Raw genomic sequence first — 18,012 nt, forward strand, 5'->3', positions numbered from 1 at the left:
TGAACTATTACTATCATCATCATCAATGTAGCCGCCCTTCTGCCCCCTTTTATGTCAGCAGACTCTCTCCTGCCAGTTTATCAAGAGAAGGAAGGTCATCTGATATAGACTTCTTCAGATTCTCCTCCCCATTGCCCGCCAGCACTCCTGACACCTAGAAACCTGTTTACACCTATTCTGGCCATGCTTTTCTTCCTCATTCTGTTGGGAATGGGAAGTACTCCTTGCTAATCTCTCAGTCAGTGCCCAGGATCCCATCCCATCTCCCAGCTGTCTTCTCAGGAGCCTTATTGCCTCTATTCCACAATCCACTCTCTCAATCCGGTCTCCAGCCTCTCCCTCTTTTCTTTCACCGTCTTCTCAGGTTCTGAGTCTTTTTCACCTTAAAACACAGACAAAGGCTTAAAAAAAAACCCAACTTTTTCTTGACCCTATACTTACTTCTTACTAACTCTCTATTTCTTTGCTTCCTCTCCTTGGCTTCTCAGAGAAGTTTCTGAAAGAGTAGTCTATAGCAATCTGTTTTCTGTTCCCACCTGAAACTGAAGGGCTGTATACTCTTAGCTCTTCTCTCCCTCATCCACTCAGAAAATCTCTCACTACCTTATCTGACTCCATCCAGTTTCCCCCAATCTACCTCTTCTATAGAGACAGTTCTCTTTCTTTCACTTTATCTTTCTCCCAAGCTATGAGTTCTGTCAGAGCAGCAACCATTCCTCATTTGTTCCTTTATCCCAAGCATTCAGTGCAGTCCCTTGCACACAGTAATCATTCAATGAAAGTTCACAAAATGAACACATGAATGACCTTCTCAGAATCACATAGAATCATTTAGTTCCTTCAGTCTAATTAAATGGAAGCTTTACTGTGCTCCAACCACATGCCAGGCACAATGGAGGCTTACAGAGATTAGTAACACATGGCCTTTGCCCTCCAGGAGTTGTTTATCATCCCGTGAGAGGAGAAGAGCAATGGAGGATTGATGCATGAGCAGATAAATGATGGAGGAAAGAACAGAGCTAGAGCAGGAAAGAGGGGAGGGGAGAAGGAGATGACATAAAATAGATTAATGTCATTCACTCATAAAAGCTAGGATACGCATTAAGATGCCAATAAAGGTAAAACACGTGTGCTTTTTTAAAACAATAATTTTAATCCAATTTAAAAAGAAGGAATATGTCTAAGTCTAGTCAAATAAATCATGATTTCATTCTGGGAGAACAAACTTTTTACAATTCTCTGACATGCCTGGTGTTTTATACAGAGAATACATTGAGACCTAAGAAAGCCAGGAACACTGACTGTGTCACAGGCAGGAACCCTTCCCTCAGCTGCCAAGGTAAACAGACATATCAAATCTCAAAGAGAAGCCTTTGTAGAACTGGACATTTGAAGGTATTTGGCAGTCCCTTAATCACCCATGTATTTTAGAAAGGAAAAAAAAAAAAGATAGCTATGTATGACGGTTATCAATTGGTTACCATCTGACCATTTTAGACTCCTAATGTCAACAAAAGGAGTTAATAGTCTGGTTGGAGTGATTGATCCAGATTGGGAAATCTGGGTTTCAAGGGAAAACTGGGTTGCTGCTGCACAGGGAGGGAAGAACTATGACTGGGACCAAGGATCCTGTGGATTACCTCTTAATACTCCCATGCCAATAATAAACGTTGATGAGAAATGTCAACAATTAAAAAAAGGCAGGACAAATAGGAATGCAGATCTTTCAGTAATGGAGGTTTGAGCCACTCCACCAGGTAAATAACCCCAAGTAACTGAAGTTTGGGCTGAGAGTGGGGGAAATATGGGATGGGAAGTAGAAGAGAGAAGCCATAAATATCAGTTATCATCCTGTGACCAATTACATGAAAGACGTTTGCAATAGCTCTTAATGTTTGTTACTTGTTTGTTATATGTATATGTTTATTTTTATTTGCTATTTTCTTTTTTCCTTTTTGTTTTATATGCTAGTTGTTGCAAGTTAACTTTAGTATCTAGGAAACAGAATATTCAGCAGAACTGTGACTTAATTTGAAAAAAATTTAATATAACCAGCAATGAATCCAATGAATGTTGGGACTTGCATCTCCTCATTTTAGGAAGAGAGTATGAGCATGTTCACTTCTAAGATGAATTGCTGTATACTAGGTGGAAATACAGGGTTTTTTAATGTATAGGAATGCAAACATGTGTGGAGGGTGCATATAGGAGTTGGGTAACCAAAGGAGTGTACATCAACAGTTATCTACTTACTGCCTTTCAGCTCTAAATTTATCCTTCATTGCCTGCTCTACATAAACGGATATGTGCCTTCAAATATTTTTCTATTGCCAGTTGGCCAACTGTTACGTATTTTCAATCAGGGGCGCTAGAAAGACATTGCAAAAGGAGTTTTCCATTCTAGTTCCAGTGCACTCAGAGCACGCAGTGCACTAGCTCATAAAGCACCAAGCTTCTGCAATGTAAGCACAGTGCCGACGGCTGCTACAGTACCTGGCTCCTGGAGCACCTATGGCTTTTCCAATGCCTTGTTTCTATAGCACAAATTGCTTATCCAGAACCAAGTTCTTGCAGCATGGACAGCTTCTCTAGCATCTAGCTCCTGTAGTACACTGTGGCTAGCAGCATCCATCAGCCAACAACTTCCCCTTTTTTGTAGCAGAGTGCTTCTGGTGAGACTTTTCCATGAAGAGTTTTTTTCAAAAGTCCTATAAAAGCTCTAGAGGGCATATTTCCAGCAAGTTCTGCTAGAATAGTACCACAGCAGCCTCTCTGGATCTGAGTGAACTGTGGCTGTGCCCTCTCCAGCAGTTCTGGATCACACCCTTAGTAGGGTTTCTTCTTTGGACATTCTATCTCCACGCTAGGATTCCTTCTTATAGCTGCTATTCCTATATTCTCTAGAGATCTATCTACTTCTAACTAGTCCATCCCCCATTACTCCAATCTCCTGTTATAGTTAGTTAATAATTCTTTATATTTAACGTTCTCCTTTGAAGTTACTTTGTGTCCTAGTAGCAATGACCACACCAGCACCTAGATCTAGGTTTATATATACCACTCTACAATAAAAAGTACCAAGGCTCCTTTGAAAAATTGTTCATTTTAGGGCTGCAGCAGGAAAAATAAAAAATGAGCCTGGAATATCTTCTAGCACCAGAAAGTAAGAAAGCACTCAAAATCAAAAAGATGAGTCATGTCAAAGGGACACAATGGGTTGGGTGCAGTGGCTCACACCTGTAATCCCAGCATTTTTGGAGGCCGAGGTGGGTGGATCACCTGAGGTCAAGACTTCGAGACCAGCCTGGGCAACATGGTGAAACCCCATGTCTGCTAAAACTACAAAAATTAGCCAGGTGTGGCAGCACATGCCTGTAAGCCCAGCTACTAGGGAGGCTGAAGCATGAGAATTGCTTGAACCCAGGAGGCAGAGGTTGCAGTGAGCCAAGATTGTGCCATTGCACTCCAGCTTGGGCGACAGAGCGAGACTCCGTCTAAAAACAAAACAAAAAAAGCACACCATGGCCAAAGCTGGAACAACCTGGGCAACAAAATAAATTTGGTAATACTGTTTTATAACCCAAAATGTCAAATCAACACACATGAGTCCTTACCGATATAAATAAATGTTTGAATAAATGCAGGAGGAGAAACAAATCCTCCTTACAGAAAAACTCCAAATAATATCGGCAGATACTCCTTCCTCAAAGACATGGAACTTGAGTCCTGCCCAGTCATCCCCAAAGGTAGGATAGACTTAGTTACTTGCTTCTACAGGGTAGAGTACAGAAAGGGGAAAATTGTAAGTTTATGTGGAGAAGCCTAGCACACTACCTCAACCAACTGATGAAGGTTAACCAAGTGATGACATCAGTGATGTCACATGGATATCACGACATGATGTGAAGAGAAAGAGCACTTCAACTCCTGTATTCTCTTCAAAACTCATAACCCATGTCTGGTCATGAGAAAAACACCAGACAAACGCAGATTGGGGAACATTCTACAGGATACCTGGCCCGTTCTCCTCCAGACTATCAATTTCAAGGTCATGAAAACAAGGAAAGACTGAGAAACTGTCACAGACCAGAGAAGACAGGGGAGACATGACAGTGAAATGTAGTGTGTTGGTCTGAGCTGGAATCTGGAAGAGAAAGAGGACATTAGTGGAAAAACTGATAAAATTCAAATAACATCTGCAGTTGATTTAATAGTAATATACTACTGTCAGTTACCCAGTTTTGACAAACTAATAATAATTTAAGAAGTTAACAATGGGGGAGGCTGGGTTTGAGCGCACAGGAGCTCTGTACTATCTTTGCAACTTTTCTATAAGTCTAAAAGTGTTCCAAAATAAAACAAATTTATACTTAAAAATTTTAAAAATAACTGTGGTTTCTGTCACCTGATTGTACCATAAGTGATACAAGGAGCCAGTCTAATTATCAAAGCAATTATCTTATGGATCTAACGTACGCCATCAAATTGATGCATAACAATAACCAAAGAGGAGGGGAGATGGAAATAGAATCCTTTGAAATTAGGCCATTTAAACTCTGCTAAGTAGCATATTACTAGACAATAGATTTTGGTTCCAGAATTATCTGGTCAAGAATAAACAAAATGATATATTTCCTGATATTAGGCTGATTGCCACAGACAAAACCCAGATAGCAAGACCCATATTCTGGGTTCAGTTCAGAATATCATTTTTTACCTGCTTAAAAAGGTATCAGAAATGTTTTTCTCAGAACACCTTTAAACATTTCAGACATCTGTTCATGTTTATTTATGCTTTTGTTCATCATAAAGCCAAACATGACTTGTAAAAAATAAACTAAAAGTTGCCTCACTATCATATTTCAGTGTTCAAGAACATCTGTTCTCAGAATTCTAGAGTCTCCATTAAACTCCAAAATAAAGCAACAGTTTATTTTCTAGAAGGTCCTAATCAGTTCTAGAGAGTCTGAAACCCATGTAGGCTTTTGTTTTGCTTACACAAACACTCTTCAGTCTGAGCCCTCAGCTCAAGGTAGTCTGCAGTTCTTAGGAGACAAAGTATGAATACAACTGAAGTTATTCTGTAGCTTTTTTGTCCTGGAATTAGTGGCAAACCACATAGTTTCAAATGACGAATATGCCCACTCTTCCCATCCCACTAGTTTATAACAATGTTATTTTTCTTCAAGATGTCTAGGCACAACTGATTTTTAAACTGGAAAAGTTAATGAAAGCAACATCACATTTGAGGTCAGTCGGCCAGAAAAATGGACATGAGCCAAATCCCACATCCCAAACATTTTGCCTCAATGGCATGTGAACAAAATGCCCACTCTCCTCCTGATTTCTAACAGAAGCAAAACAAAACCCTGCAAGACAGTTTTTCCCTGGAATTGAGAAGCCTGTCAGGGGCAGAAAGACACACACGCGCGCGCGCACACACACACACACACACACACACACACACAAACTCCCAGTCAGTTTAAGGTACAGTAAAAAGGCTCTTTCACACCAAGCGTTCTGTGCACAGACGGCACAAGGGCTTCCCCTGGAGATGCTGCTTCAAGGAGAGCCAAGAGATCACAAGTCCGAAACAAGTAGTCCTAGCAAGATAAATAATCTCCCCAATTCCAAAGTAAGCAAGTAAAAATTTTTAAAATCAGCTTATTGAAGTAAGTCCATTCAGACTAATTTCAAAAAATTCCTTGATGGCAACGAAGAGAAATTTGTGCTGTCATGCGAACTTGCTAACTTTTTAAAACGATTGTTTCCTTTTTCTAAATGTAATGTTTCACGCATTACAATTTAGTTGCACTTTAATTCCTTCTCACGTTTCTCAAGGCGAAAAAAGAAGTATAAAGGAAAAGGAAGTGGATGCAATTACGTGCACAGCAACAAGTTAGCCAGAAGATTTTGGTTTAAACTGTGAAATTTAGAAAAGCAACTGTATTACATGACATTCCATGATATAATCTTTACGATAATGAATATGAAATGTTAGGTGTAGACTGCTTTGAGTCCAAAATACCATCATTTTAGAATTATAATTCTAACACAATGGAGACAAATGATATACTATGTTAGGAATTAATTTAACAAGTACCAAAATGTTCATGAATTTTCATTTATGACAGATAAGTCTCCCTAAAGTTATCTGAACAAGTACTCGTTATTTGCATCTCAGAATGCAGAGACAAAAAGATATGTTAGCATCAAAAATACCAATTTCACTTCTGAGTTAAAAACCAACAGGTGGTAAATTTTAACCACCAAGAAATTTTCTTGGAGAAATCAACAGGTAAAAACAGAAGTTAGGATACAATAGCTATGTTACCACAACTGCCTTACTGAGGTAAGGAGTCTAAATTGTGGACCCTACTCTAGAAAACGCATTCACATCCACAGAAGTATGAGCTGTTGTATGATTGCGGAAATTTCCTTCTTTCCAAGAACTTTTCTTTATACTTAATTAACAAATAATGTATATGTACATGTACAGATTTAAAAGAAACTGTATGACTGAGATGGACGTGGCATTCACACTACACTCTGTGTAGAGATGAAGAGGGAAAGCATGACCCAGGGTCATCTGCAGACAAGGAGGCCCCTAGAGCAAAAACATCCCGAGACAGACAACAGCAGGTGGAAACTTACCACTGGAGCAGTTGGTCCCTCCCCAGCCAGGCTCACACTGACAGGTGTTTGGAGCAATACAGCGACCGTGGACACATTTATCAGCACAGTGGGCTGTCAGAGAGAAAATCAATCAAATAAAGAAAGTTGGCACAAGAAAAAAACAAAGCCAACAACACAGCTGTTGCACATCCAAGTCTCAAGTATCACTTAAAAACAACATGCATGCTTGATAATTTTCTTCAATCCATTCCTCAGCCCTCTTACAGTCTGCTGTAGGACCAAACAATTCCCCTTCTTATTTTAGTATCGCCAAATAAATCCCATCATTTCTACTATTCTATTCTACTTCATGCTAAATTAGAAAAGACGTTTCAAGGAAAATTGCCTAATTCACTCTTTAAAAAAATTATCAGTGAGTATCAAATATATCCTTTTTGTGTCAGAAGGAGCCTATGTGGAGAAACAAACCACAAAGCAGGATATCGGGGCCTCAGAGTGACAGAGTGGATGGGGAGTATTATGATTATGTACTATGATTTTTTTTACTAATACATTCACCAGAAACTATAGTCACACTTCTTTGTGAACACGTTGTTCACAACTATGACACAGCAGAATTGCTTGCTCTTTTTCTGTTGAGGAGGATATTTGAAAAATGCCACCCAGGTCTTTGGAAAACAGTAAATCTCAATGCTCTTTCGTTAGTAAATATCTTAGGTGTACTCTACCCTTGCAGACAAAGGGGCATCACTGCAAACGTGAGTGAATGGACAGTCTGATGATTTCCAAAATAGGCATTAAAATACGCTGTGCCAAATCTTAGCATTATCATCAACCTTAGTACCATGCACATTGGTTAAACATTATTTAAAATATCTGGATATATGCATAATTGTGAGAACAACTTAAAGGGTTTGGGGGTTCAGATATTCTAAAATTTTATTTAAGGGTGGTATGAGGTGCTATGTACTTTAGAGATGCATTTTATTAGTGCATGTCTTATTACAAAAGACTTACTGCCCAAATATATAAAACACCAATAAGTAAAATAAGCCTTATCACCAGTAGCTCAAACTGGTAACATTTTTGTGGATGTAGAACCTTCAGGAATTTTTTCCTACATATTTTTCTTCTCAAAAAAATAGAATCATATTTTTCAATGTGCTTTTCCACTTAATATAATGACAATAATATTTCCATGTCATTAGTATTAATATATGTGATTTATGCACTAAGGTGTATGTTTAATATGTATGTGTATATATGTATATATACACATGTGCACACATACACAGTGCATATATACTGCTGAACCATAAATGACTACTTCTAAGGTCTTGATCATAAGATTGAGACATGGAGATATATAAGGGTGGGCATTTTAGGTGAAGAGAAAGCAAAAGCAACAGGTAAAAAGAAAAACAAATGAAATAAGTTATGTTGTGGGCAGTGTTTGGGGCAATAGCTTTGCAAGGTAGAGAGAGAGAGACCCTGAAAACCAAATTAAGGTATTGGGGCTTTATTCTGAGAATTCGCTAGGAATAGTTTAATGAAAAGTATACATTTGTTATAAGAAACCAACAGGGAGATGACACCACAATGAAATAAAGTGGCCATAAATTTTGGAAAATACAAGCTCTCTTGCTCTCATCAGAATAACTCTTTAGCACCTAGGCGATTTAGTGAGGAATACCAGGACTGGTGAGCTTGGGACTCTGGTCCAGGGTAGAATTTTCTGATACTAGAGCTTGAAGGAAGTGTTTAGCAACCTCATAATATTTGAGTCAGACAATTACATATTTCATTGTAATTAAAAGCAGAACTTGCCTGTAACATATGAACACACTGGCCCTGCATTATTTTGATTTTTGCTGCCAAGTTAAGTCAATATGTGCCAACTTCAGGGTTCAGTGTCTCCTTCCACCTCTAGGTTTGTGTTTGAACTTGTAGATGTCATTCATTTGTAAGCACAAGGTACTGTTCTTTTGTTAAAATTTAGGTATGTACATACCTAAAGCCAGCAAACTACGATACTTGAGTGTGCAAAGTTCAACTAAATGCCACAGTAGGCTTGGGTCTAACAGTGCAGGATATGCTCTGGATGCTATCTATCACTGTGTTCAATGGCAGCATGGGTACAGGGGACTCTTCCACCAGTGAGAGCTCTGGCACCCACTGTAAATATGTCAAAACAAGAGGGTTTGCCTCCCACTTGTCTTAGGCACTGATGGCATCTATGTTTGCAACTATTACAGTGAACAGCCTTCAGACCCAAGTTTATCAATTATCCTTCATCAACATAGTAAAGCTACTAAAATTCTGTTTGAATATTTCCAGAAGTTTTAAAAATTAGATACTCTTTGCCTTTAATGTGAAACAAGACTTCTTTGACACTGTGCATTTAAAACAAAACACAGAAATTGAATGTAGTGGCTGATGAAAGGAAGTATTCTCCATATTCTTGAATTTCAAACTTTTGTGTTTAACAGTGTAGTTCTCACAAAGTAACTTCATACTAAAGAAATGTTATAAATGTTCATTTATATGGTAGATTTATATTAATACAACTTAAATTGTTTTTTATCTTGGGCATCTATGTAAGATTTTATTGGACAAAATAATTAATATTATCATTTGAGAATTTGAAAACTTCTGGGTACTCAAAAAGCTGGATTCCATCAGAGCAACCTAGAGTTTTGTATTTATCTGGCAAGGAGCTGGCTACGAGGGGAGAATGTTTCCGGTATTCTATACAGGTCTCAATTCGCTGCTCTCCCTTTCTTCTCTATCCTTTCATTTTTTTCACCTTTTATCTTCATTTTCACTTTTTACCACTCAACTCGTCTTTCTCTCCCAAACACTATTTATTTGATATACACCACAGAAGCTGGAAATTAAACTTTGGTTTTAATTGTAGTTGTGTTGACTCCTAACTCCTGGGTGACACCAATTGAGTTCCGCCTGAATCAACTGGTAAGAAAGGTAAGATTGAGCAAGCCAGCCTAGCACTTTGCTCTAATATCAAGATAGCACTTATTAGAATGGGTAAATAAATGCATAAGTTAAGCATATGTTCCAGAGAAGTAAGAATCAGAATTGCATTTGGTTGGATCCCAAGCCATTGTTTTTTTGTTGCTCTTATTTTGTTAACTCCAAAAAAGATAATAAGTAGATTTCTATGTGCAGAATCAAAGGAGACCTGCTTCAGAACACTGTGAGATTGCTCGATAATCACACAATGTTCTCATGTGTGATTCTCGATAGTGCAAACTTTGTGTTTTATGAAATGAATTCCAAGAAGTTCAGTCAATTATAATAATTTTTTTAAATCCGTGATGGTAATTTTAAAATATGGATTACATTTATGAAAACCTTGAGCTAACATTTGGCCAAAGTCTGAAACAAAATGTGGATGTGTCATTAGCAGAAAACAAATTTGCCTGTAAGTTAATTAGGAATTGGAAGAGGGAATCTGCTTCCCTAATGATTTATTTTTTCTTAATTAAAGCTAAAGCCAATAGAATCACCTCTCCGCATTGATGCCTAAAGGCAAATAATGATCTAAATGATGAGAAATATTGTTGGGATGGAGTCTAAAAGGAAAGAACACAAAATCCTACTTCTATGATGGAGAATCTTCACACATTAGACTCCCTTATACAAGTGCCATCCCTGCTCCATGCCCTTTTCCACCATCTCTGGGCTCTCCACATCCAGCAAGAAACCTCATCAAAGACGGAAAAGAGCAAAGGGAAGCAACAGAGGAGGACAGAGTAAGCTATAGAACTCTCTATATTCTCTAATGTGCTAACTCACCAAGGTGCAGAAACACTGACTATGGCACATGCATGACACAGATGCCCACTCCACCACCAAGAGATTAGCTGAGTTCAATTACTATCTTGGTCTTACCTCCCCCATTCAGCTTCAGATGCCACCTACTCTGGGTGCTGCTTCTATAACTAACATGCTCCACATGAAAAACCAATGTAGACTAAAGACATTAATTGTTCATGTAGAAAACCCCAAAGTGAACTAGAAAAGAAAAAAAGGAACAGAGATCCACTTAGCAAATGTTCAGTAGCTGAGATACAAAGAATATGTACAAAGGAACCATTATAAGTGCGGCTGTCCCATGAATGGGAATAGATATTTTATTCCCTACCCATGTCCTTTCTTCTTATTTTTAAAAGGGCAATTAAAACTAGAATAACCCAACCAAAGATAATCTATCTAATATGATTTCTTTTCTGCACCCATCTTTAAGAAAATCATTAAATATCATATTCTGAGTCTGAATCTTTTTTAGAGGCCAGACATAAGCTGAATCTCAACCTGCACTCAGTATGCTCCTTCAGACACAGCAAGCTGCACGGGGCAGCCAAGATGTCTTTTCCCTCAAGAACTAGGAGGCAAGAGACACTGATGAGAAGAACAGGCCACGTCTTTGAAGCGAAAGCTGTGGACAGTCTGTCTGCCTGATGGACAGGTGGGCACTGACATGATGACCCTGGAATCTTCTCTAATTAGGCTCCTGTTTCAGTCTTAGTTCCTAAATCCATTTAAATCCCATTACCAATGACATGGACCTCATTCCTTTTACTTGTAAATACTTGGCTTTAATACTGACAACCATTAACTATACTCAATAGTTTTTCTTCTGCCACATACAATTCCCTTTGGATTTTCACCTAGGGATGCCAAAAAAGTAAAAGGAAGAGTAGACAGACTAAAGACTTCTTTATAAACCAATTATATCTCTAAAGACAGTATATACCATTGTCTTAAAGAATATATTTATTTAAATTAATATGGAAAATGTTTCCAGAATCAAAATAGTTCTTGAAAACAACTGTCCAATAGAGACACAAACCTTCCAGCTAACCTATCTGTCCCCAGAAATTCCTTTTATGCTGATGTTATGAGCAAAGAGTGGAAGTCACAAATCTTATTTTCTCTCATTTATTCTGTGACTACAGAGGAATATAGAGTTTTAGAGTTAAACGTGCCTTTACTGAGCATCATTCCTCCATTTTTCAGATGAGAAAATAGATCAGGAAAATGGGTACTTTCCCCAATATTCATAGTTGGTATTAAACCCAGGTCCCTAACTCCCAGTGGACCAAAATGTAAGACGGATTTTAGTGGAAGTGAGAGGGAGCAGGGGTGAAAAGGATGATAGAGGGTGTTCTGGGTCAGATACCAGGGCAGGTATACTAGATGGCCTGGAGTCAGAAGTCAAAAGATTCAAAGGAGGAAGAAGGAGAAAGAAGCAGAGAGTTGACTTCCATGATAAACTTTATCTTCCCCACACTTTTGTCTGAGGACAATTACATGCAAAATCCTTACAAAATCTAATTGCTACTACAAGTGCACAGGAACCATTTTGCTTTCATATTTCCAAACATTATATTGCAGCCTACCCTATTATGTTTGCTTATAAAAAGGAAAGGTAATTCTCTTTTTTCTTCTGTTTAATATTTACTGATGCATTAGGAACATTGATAGGCACTACTGTGTATACAAAGATGGCAGACTGGGAACTCCTAGTCGTCAAAGGAAATCTGATATAGATCCATCAAACTCAATAAATGCAGAGTAGAATCCAGGGATAATAAGAGAGGTTCAGAAAAATACTGTGAGAGCATACTGAATAATTCAATTTATTTGAAATGTCCAAATGGACAACACCATGGAACCCTTCACTCTGAATTCTTTGCATGGATAAATAAGTGCCATAAACTTCCAGAATTATCATGACATGATGATCCTTATTATGTATATGTTTCTATTTTTCAGATCTCTATTTATTGCAGCAAAACATTATTTGTAACTAATACACTGCTTTTTTGAATGATCTTTCAGGTGAGTCGGTTACTAAATTAAATAAAAATAAACATTAGCAGAAAAATGGAAGACCCATCTATATAAGGAGGAGATACAAGAACTCAGAACTTGTGTCATACATTTTAAGTAAAGGTGTCACAACCTAGTCCAAGTGGGATGGCCAAAAGATATGAGGGGAATTAGAAATCTGGCCATTAGATACATACCTCATTCTCTCCCTGAAGCATCATTTTGACTCAAATTACAATGTGAGAAGAGTTAAATGTGGATACTATAAACCCCAAAACAACCACAAAAACAATACAACTAAGATTTATAGCTAGTAAGCCAACAAAGGAGATAAAATAGAATTATAAGAAATATTCAACTTAAAATGAAAGTATAAAAGAGAAAAATGTGTTCGGGTCCGCGTGTTTCCTAAACAAAGGGATGAATACACAAGACAAACATGGCGGCCGCCCCGAATGACACGCTCCGCTTTATTTTATACAGTCGTTTGTGGAATGTTACCAAGTCACAAGACACATTGTTGTTTTTCTGACCTTTCCCAACTTTCTGGATTTTCAAGATGTTTACACATAAACAAGCCCCCAGGGTCTGTTGTTTGCAACTGGCTCCTTTGTCCTCCCTGTTTGCAGGGAAGGAAAGCCCTGCTTCGTTTGCAAGAGCAGGACTTATCGGGAATGTCTCATTTGCGAGCACGTAGTCCTCTACAAAAATGAGAACAAAAAACAGATGGGACAAGCAGAAATCAAATCTAACTAAATCAATCATCATATTAACCATAAGTGGTCTAATATGTAAATTAAAAGACAGAGATTAACAGATTGGATTAAAAGTGTAAGACCTAACTATATGCTGCTTACAAGTACAAGAAACACACTTGATAAAAACGCAACTATTTTTAAAGTAAAGTTATGTTAAAAAAAAAACATACTAATGCTAATCAAAAGAAAGCTGGAGTAGCTATATTAATATCAAATGAAGATTTCAGAACAAAGACTATTTTTAGAGATAATGAATGTCACTTTATAATGATAATATGTTCAATCCATTATAATGACATGATAATCCCAAACATGTATGCATCTAATAACAGTTTCAGAAACTGCAATGAGAAATAGATATAATTAAAGCAGGAGATTTGAATAACTAGTTTTAATAATTGATAGAACAATTAAAAAGAAAATAAGATATAGTAGATTTGAAACTAAAACCAACTTGATCTGATTAATATTTATAGTACGCTCCACCCAATAACAGCAGAATATATTTCCTTTTCAAGAACATACAGAACAATAATCAAGTTAGATCATATTCTATGAAATAAAACAAATCTCAGTCAATTTTAAAAGATTGAATGCATACAAAGCAGTTTTCTAATCATAAGGAAATTTAGTTAGAAATCAGTAACAGCAAGATATCTGGAAAATCCTTCCAAATATTTGGAACTAAATAACATACTTCTAAATAACTCAAAGTCAATAAAGAAATCAAAAGATATATTAATCAGAAGGTATTTTAAAGTAAATGAAAACAAAATCACAACATGTCAAAATTATGAAACGCTGTTAAAGCAGCACATAGAGGAAATTTTGTAGCACCAAATGCCTGCATTATGAAAGAAGAAAAGTCTGAAATTATTTCAGTTTCCACCTTAAGAAACTAGAAAATAAAGATCAAATAAAACCCCAATGAAAGGAAGAGTAAAAGAAATAATAAAAATCAAAGCTAAAATCAATAAAATAAAAAACAGAAAAGCAAGAGAAAATTAACAAAAGTAAAACTTAGTTCTTGGAGAAGATCAGCAAAATGGATCAACTTCTAACCATACTTATCAGGGAAAGAAGAGAACAGACACAAATTACCAGTATTAGAAATGAGAGAAGTGATATCACTATAAAATCCATAGATTTTTAAAAGGTAAATGTTAATAAAAACTTTATGCCAATAAATTTGATAACCTAGATGAAATGAAGAAACTACTAAAGCTTATTCAAGTAGAAATAAATAACCTGAATGGACTTATATATTTTAAAGCAATTAAATTATAGTTAAAAGCATTCCCATTTTAAAAAAAACCTCCAATTTCAGATGGGTTCAATGATGAATTATACCAAACATTAAAGAAGAAATAATACCAATTCTAAAAAAACTTCTTCCAGAAAATTGAAGGCCAGAGACTACTTCCCAACTTCCCAACTGTGAGGTCAAAATTACCTTAACACTAAAACCAGAGACATTTGCAGTAAAAAAGAAACAAGTAAACTACAAATGAATATCATTCACACAGGTGCAAAGATTCTAAACAAAATTTTAGTGCATTAAATCCAACAATACGCAAAAGGATTAAACTTTATGACCAGGTGAGTAGAGGTTTGTTCCTTCATATATACATATATATATATATAACTTAAGTAGACCTGAATGATAAAATAATCGTGTATATATATATGATTATTTCAAAAGATGTTGCATTTAGCAAACATTTAGAAAAATATATTTATTCCTAACAAAAAATTTCTGCAAACTAGAAACTGAAGAGAGTTTCCTCAACCTGATAAAGGGCAAATATGAAAAACCTACTACTAACATAGTCAATGGTTAAAAGAATGAAATGCTTTCCTCTAAGATTAACAACAGAATAAGAATTCTTGCTCTTACAATTTCTATTCAGCATTATACTGGGGGTTCTAGCAAGTATAATAAGGCAAGGAAAATAAATAAAGCTTATATAGGTTGGGAAGGAAGAAGTAAAACTGCCTTAATTTACAGACTATGTAAATATATGCATTTATTTAGAAAATCTAATGGAATCTACAGAAAAACTACTTTAAAAAAGAGCATTTAACAAGATTACAGATAAAAGTCAATATGCAAAACCTCAATTATATTTCTACACACTAGCAACAATCAGAAATTGAAAAGCCATTTACAATAACATCAAAAAATATGAAATACTTAAGGACAAATCAAGTCAAAGATGTGAAGGACCTGTACACTAAAAACCAACAATATTGTTGAGAGAAAGTAAAGAAGAATTGAACAAAACTGTCAACCAATTTGATCTATTTGACATTTGTAGAACACTCTACCCAACAAAAGCACAATATACATATTATCTTGAATAGTGAGACAGCATTTATTTGTGAGTCAGATGACTCTATTAATAAGATATCGATTCTCCTCCAATAGTTGTATAGATTCAAAGCAATACCAGACAAAATTTCCAGATTTTGACTATTTCAAATAAAGTATCTCTGACCACTTGTGTACAACTACCAAGTGGTTCAGCCATTCAACTCCAGGTATTACCCAAGAGAAATGAAAGCATATGTATGTCTATACAAAGATGTGTACATAAGTTTTCAGAGAAGTTTTATGTGTAATTGTCAAAAACTGGAAAAAATCCAAATGTGCTAAGTACATGAAAGTATAAATTGTGGTATAGCCATACATTAGAATCCTACTCAGCAATAAAAAGGAATGAGCTAACAGTTCACAGGGCAATATGATAAATCTCAAAATGATTATGATGAGTGAAAGAAATCAGACATAAAAGCGAGCATACTCTATGAGTCCACTTATATAAAGCTCTAGAAAATACAAAGTAATCTAGAGTGACAGAAAGCTGATCAATGGTTGCCTGAGCAGGGAGGGATGGATGGGAGAAATTAGAAAAGGGTATGAGGAAACATTTGTATGTGATGTATAGGTTCACTATCATGATTGAGGTGAGGGTTTAAGGATTGTGTACATATGTCAATATTTATCAAATTGTACATTTTAAAATGTGCAGCTTATTGTATGTCAATTTTACCTCCATAAAGCTGTTTAAACAACAAAAAAAACACCCTAGAGTATGAGGAGAACTTTTAGAGAGAGGCAAAGAGCCCTCTCTCCATAGAGAAAAAAAAATCTGAGCTAACACTCAAATCCTCTATGTACATACTATTCAATTTTACTAAGAGTCTGTCATCACTGGTGGGTAGAGCTCTTTAAATGCCTATGAAGGTATTGGCTTTAGACCCTCCCAATAAATATTTATTTGGGGAACTGCTAATACTAAAAAACGACAATGCGATGTTCTACTAAGCTTTTCCTCTACAAAGTAATTGACTTCTACAGGAAAAAAAAAAATACAGCTTGTGTTGAAATAGTCTATTGTAATGGATCCCACACAAGGGATTGAAATACCATCTGTGGAGCACATAATCCTATTCATTTATTTGAAAACAGAAAGGGTTTTTAGTTTAATTCCACACTTAGATAGGCATCATCTATTCTGGCCACAACTCTCACCGTGTGTCTCTATAGGTTGAATCAGATTTAAGTAACGTAAGTAACATGATCTTAATGGACTATAGCATCAAAATGTTAACCAGCGCTGGAATAAACTCTAGTTTTCCTGAGCACAAATTCGTAACAACTGAACCTGCAACAGGTCTGATGATACAATTGCAAATTGATTCAATTTAAGAAGGATTTCAAAATCGTCAGCATATTGTTTAGGGAAGAAACCAGAAGGACGGTACCTTCATTTGGGACAAATTATTTACCAGCTGGTCCTGCCGTGTCTATGTCTATGAGGAAAGCATGACAATTCTATGCACAGGAAGTGCCGCCTCAGGCTCTTCTGTTTTTAGAATGGCATTTCTCTTGGCCTGACCACTCTCTATGGAGCCATGAAATTCTTTTACAAATACTCTTTCCCACAGCATGTTTTCCACCACATGGCATTTCCCCTGGTCTGCCCTATTTCATCTTGCTGTCACTTTGCTTCCGGTTATCCAATACATCTGAATCACATGTGAATAATAAAGGCCAGCCCTAGAGAAAGTGAAGAGGGCAGTGGAAGTCATAATGAGAGTACCACTTTTCCCACTCAGTTTCTTTTGCCCCTTCTCCCTCCTTGGTGGTGGTCCCTGGACATTTCCTCTAGAACTCTGGTGCCCTCGTGTTCTTCCACTCTCTTTCCCTGTCTACACCAGCTTGAGAATAAAGGGAGTCCTCGTGCCCATGGGTCAATGACTAATAACAACAGCGGAGATCATTTCCCTTGTCAGGAACCTTTGTATTTCGGTATGAAAGTCTCAATTCAAATGTATAAATCAAGCAGTTAGAATTTATTTAAAAGGAAAAGGGTAGCAGTTTCAAGAGAAAGCTGGCAGCAAAACCTTTGCTATGAGAATGCCCCAAAACCAGGGAACACAAACTCAAATGCCTTCAGAGGCCACATGGATGAATTAGAGAACTATTACAAGTCAGGTCAGACCTGGGGAAACTCAGGGAGCACTTGGTCATCCAAACGGGGAGGCTTCTCTTCAGTTTCCTGTCTGTTGCCACATAGGAATATCAAGCCAGTGTTACCAACTGCCTGATTTTTCCATGGAAGATGAAAGTCTCAAGTTTTAAGTTAAAATTTTTTAAAATATAAAACTGTATGGGTCCTAAAACCCCTACGATTATACATCAGATTATCCAGCCCCTGCTAAGTGATAGTCCTAAAAGAATACAAAATAAACGGAT

The 18,012-nt window shown here is 36.7% G+C and overlaps 1 protein-coding gene across 1 annotated transcript in view; it reads right to left on the reverse strand.

Annotated features, from left to right (window-relative positions):
- Positions 1 to 18,012, reverse strand: part of MEGF10 (multiple EGF like domains 10) — a 136,518-nt gene that overhangs the window by 85,642 nt on the left and 32,864 nt on the right. Inside the window, exon 4 of the mRNA XM_033181376.1 lies at positions 6,655 to 6,747. Within this exon, the coding sequence (XP_033037267.1) occupies positions 6,655 to 6,747 (93 nt within the window). The remainder of the gene's footprint in view (positions 1 to 6,654; positions 6,748 to 18,012) is intronic.

Source organism: Trachypithecus francoisi, unplaced genomic scaffold, assembly GCF_009764315.1.
Source record: "Trachypithecus francoisi isolate TF-2019V2 unplaced genomic scaffold, Tfra_2.0 Lachesis_group2, whole genome shotgun sequence".
NCBI lineage: Eukaryota > Metazoa > Chordata > Mammalia > Primates > Cercopithecidae > Trachypithecus > Trachypithecus francoisi.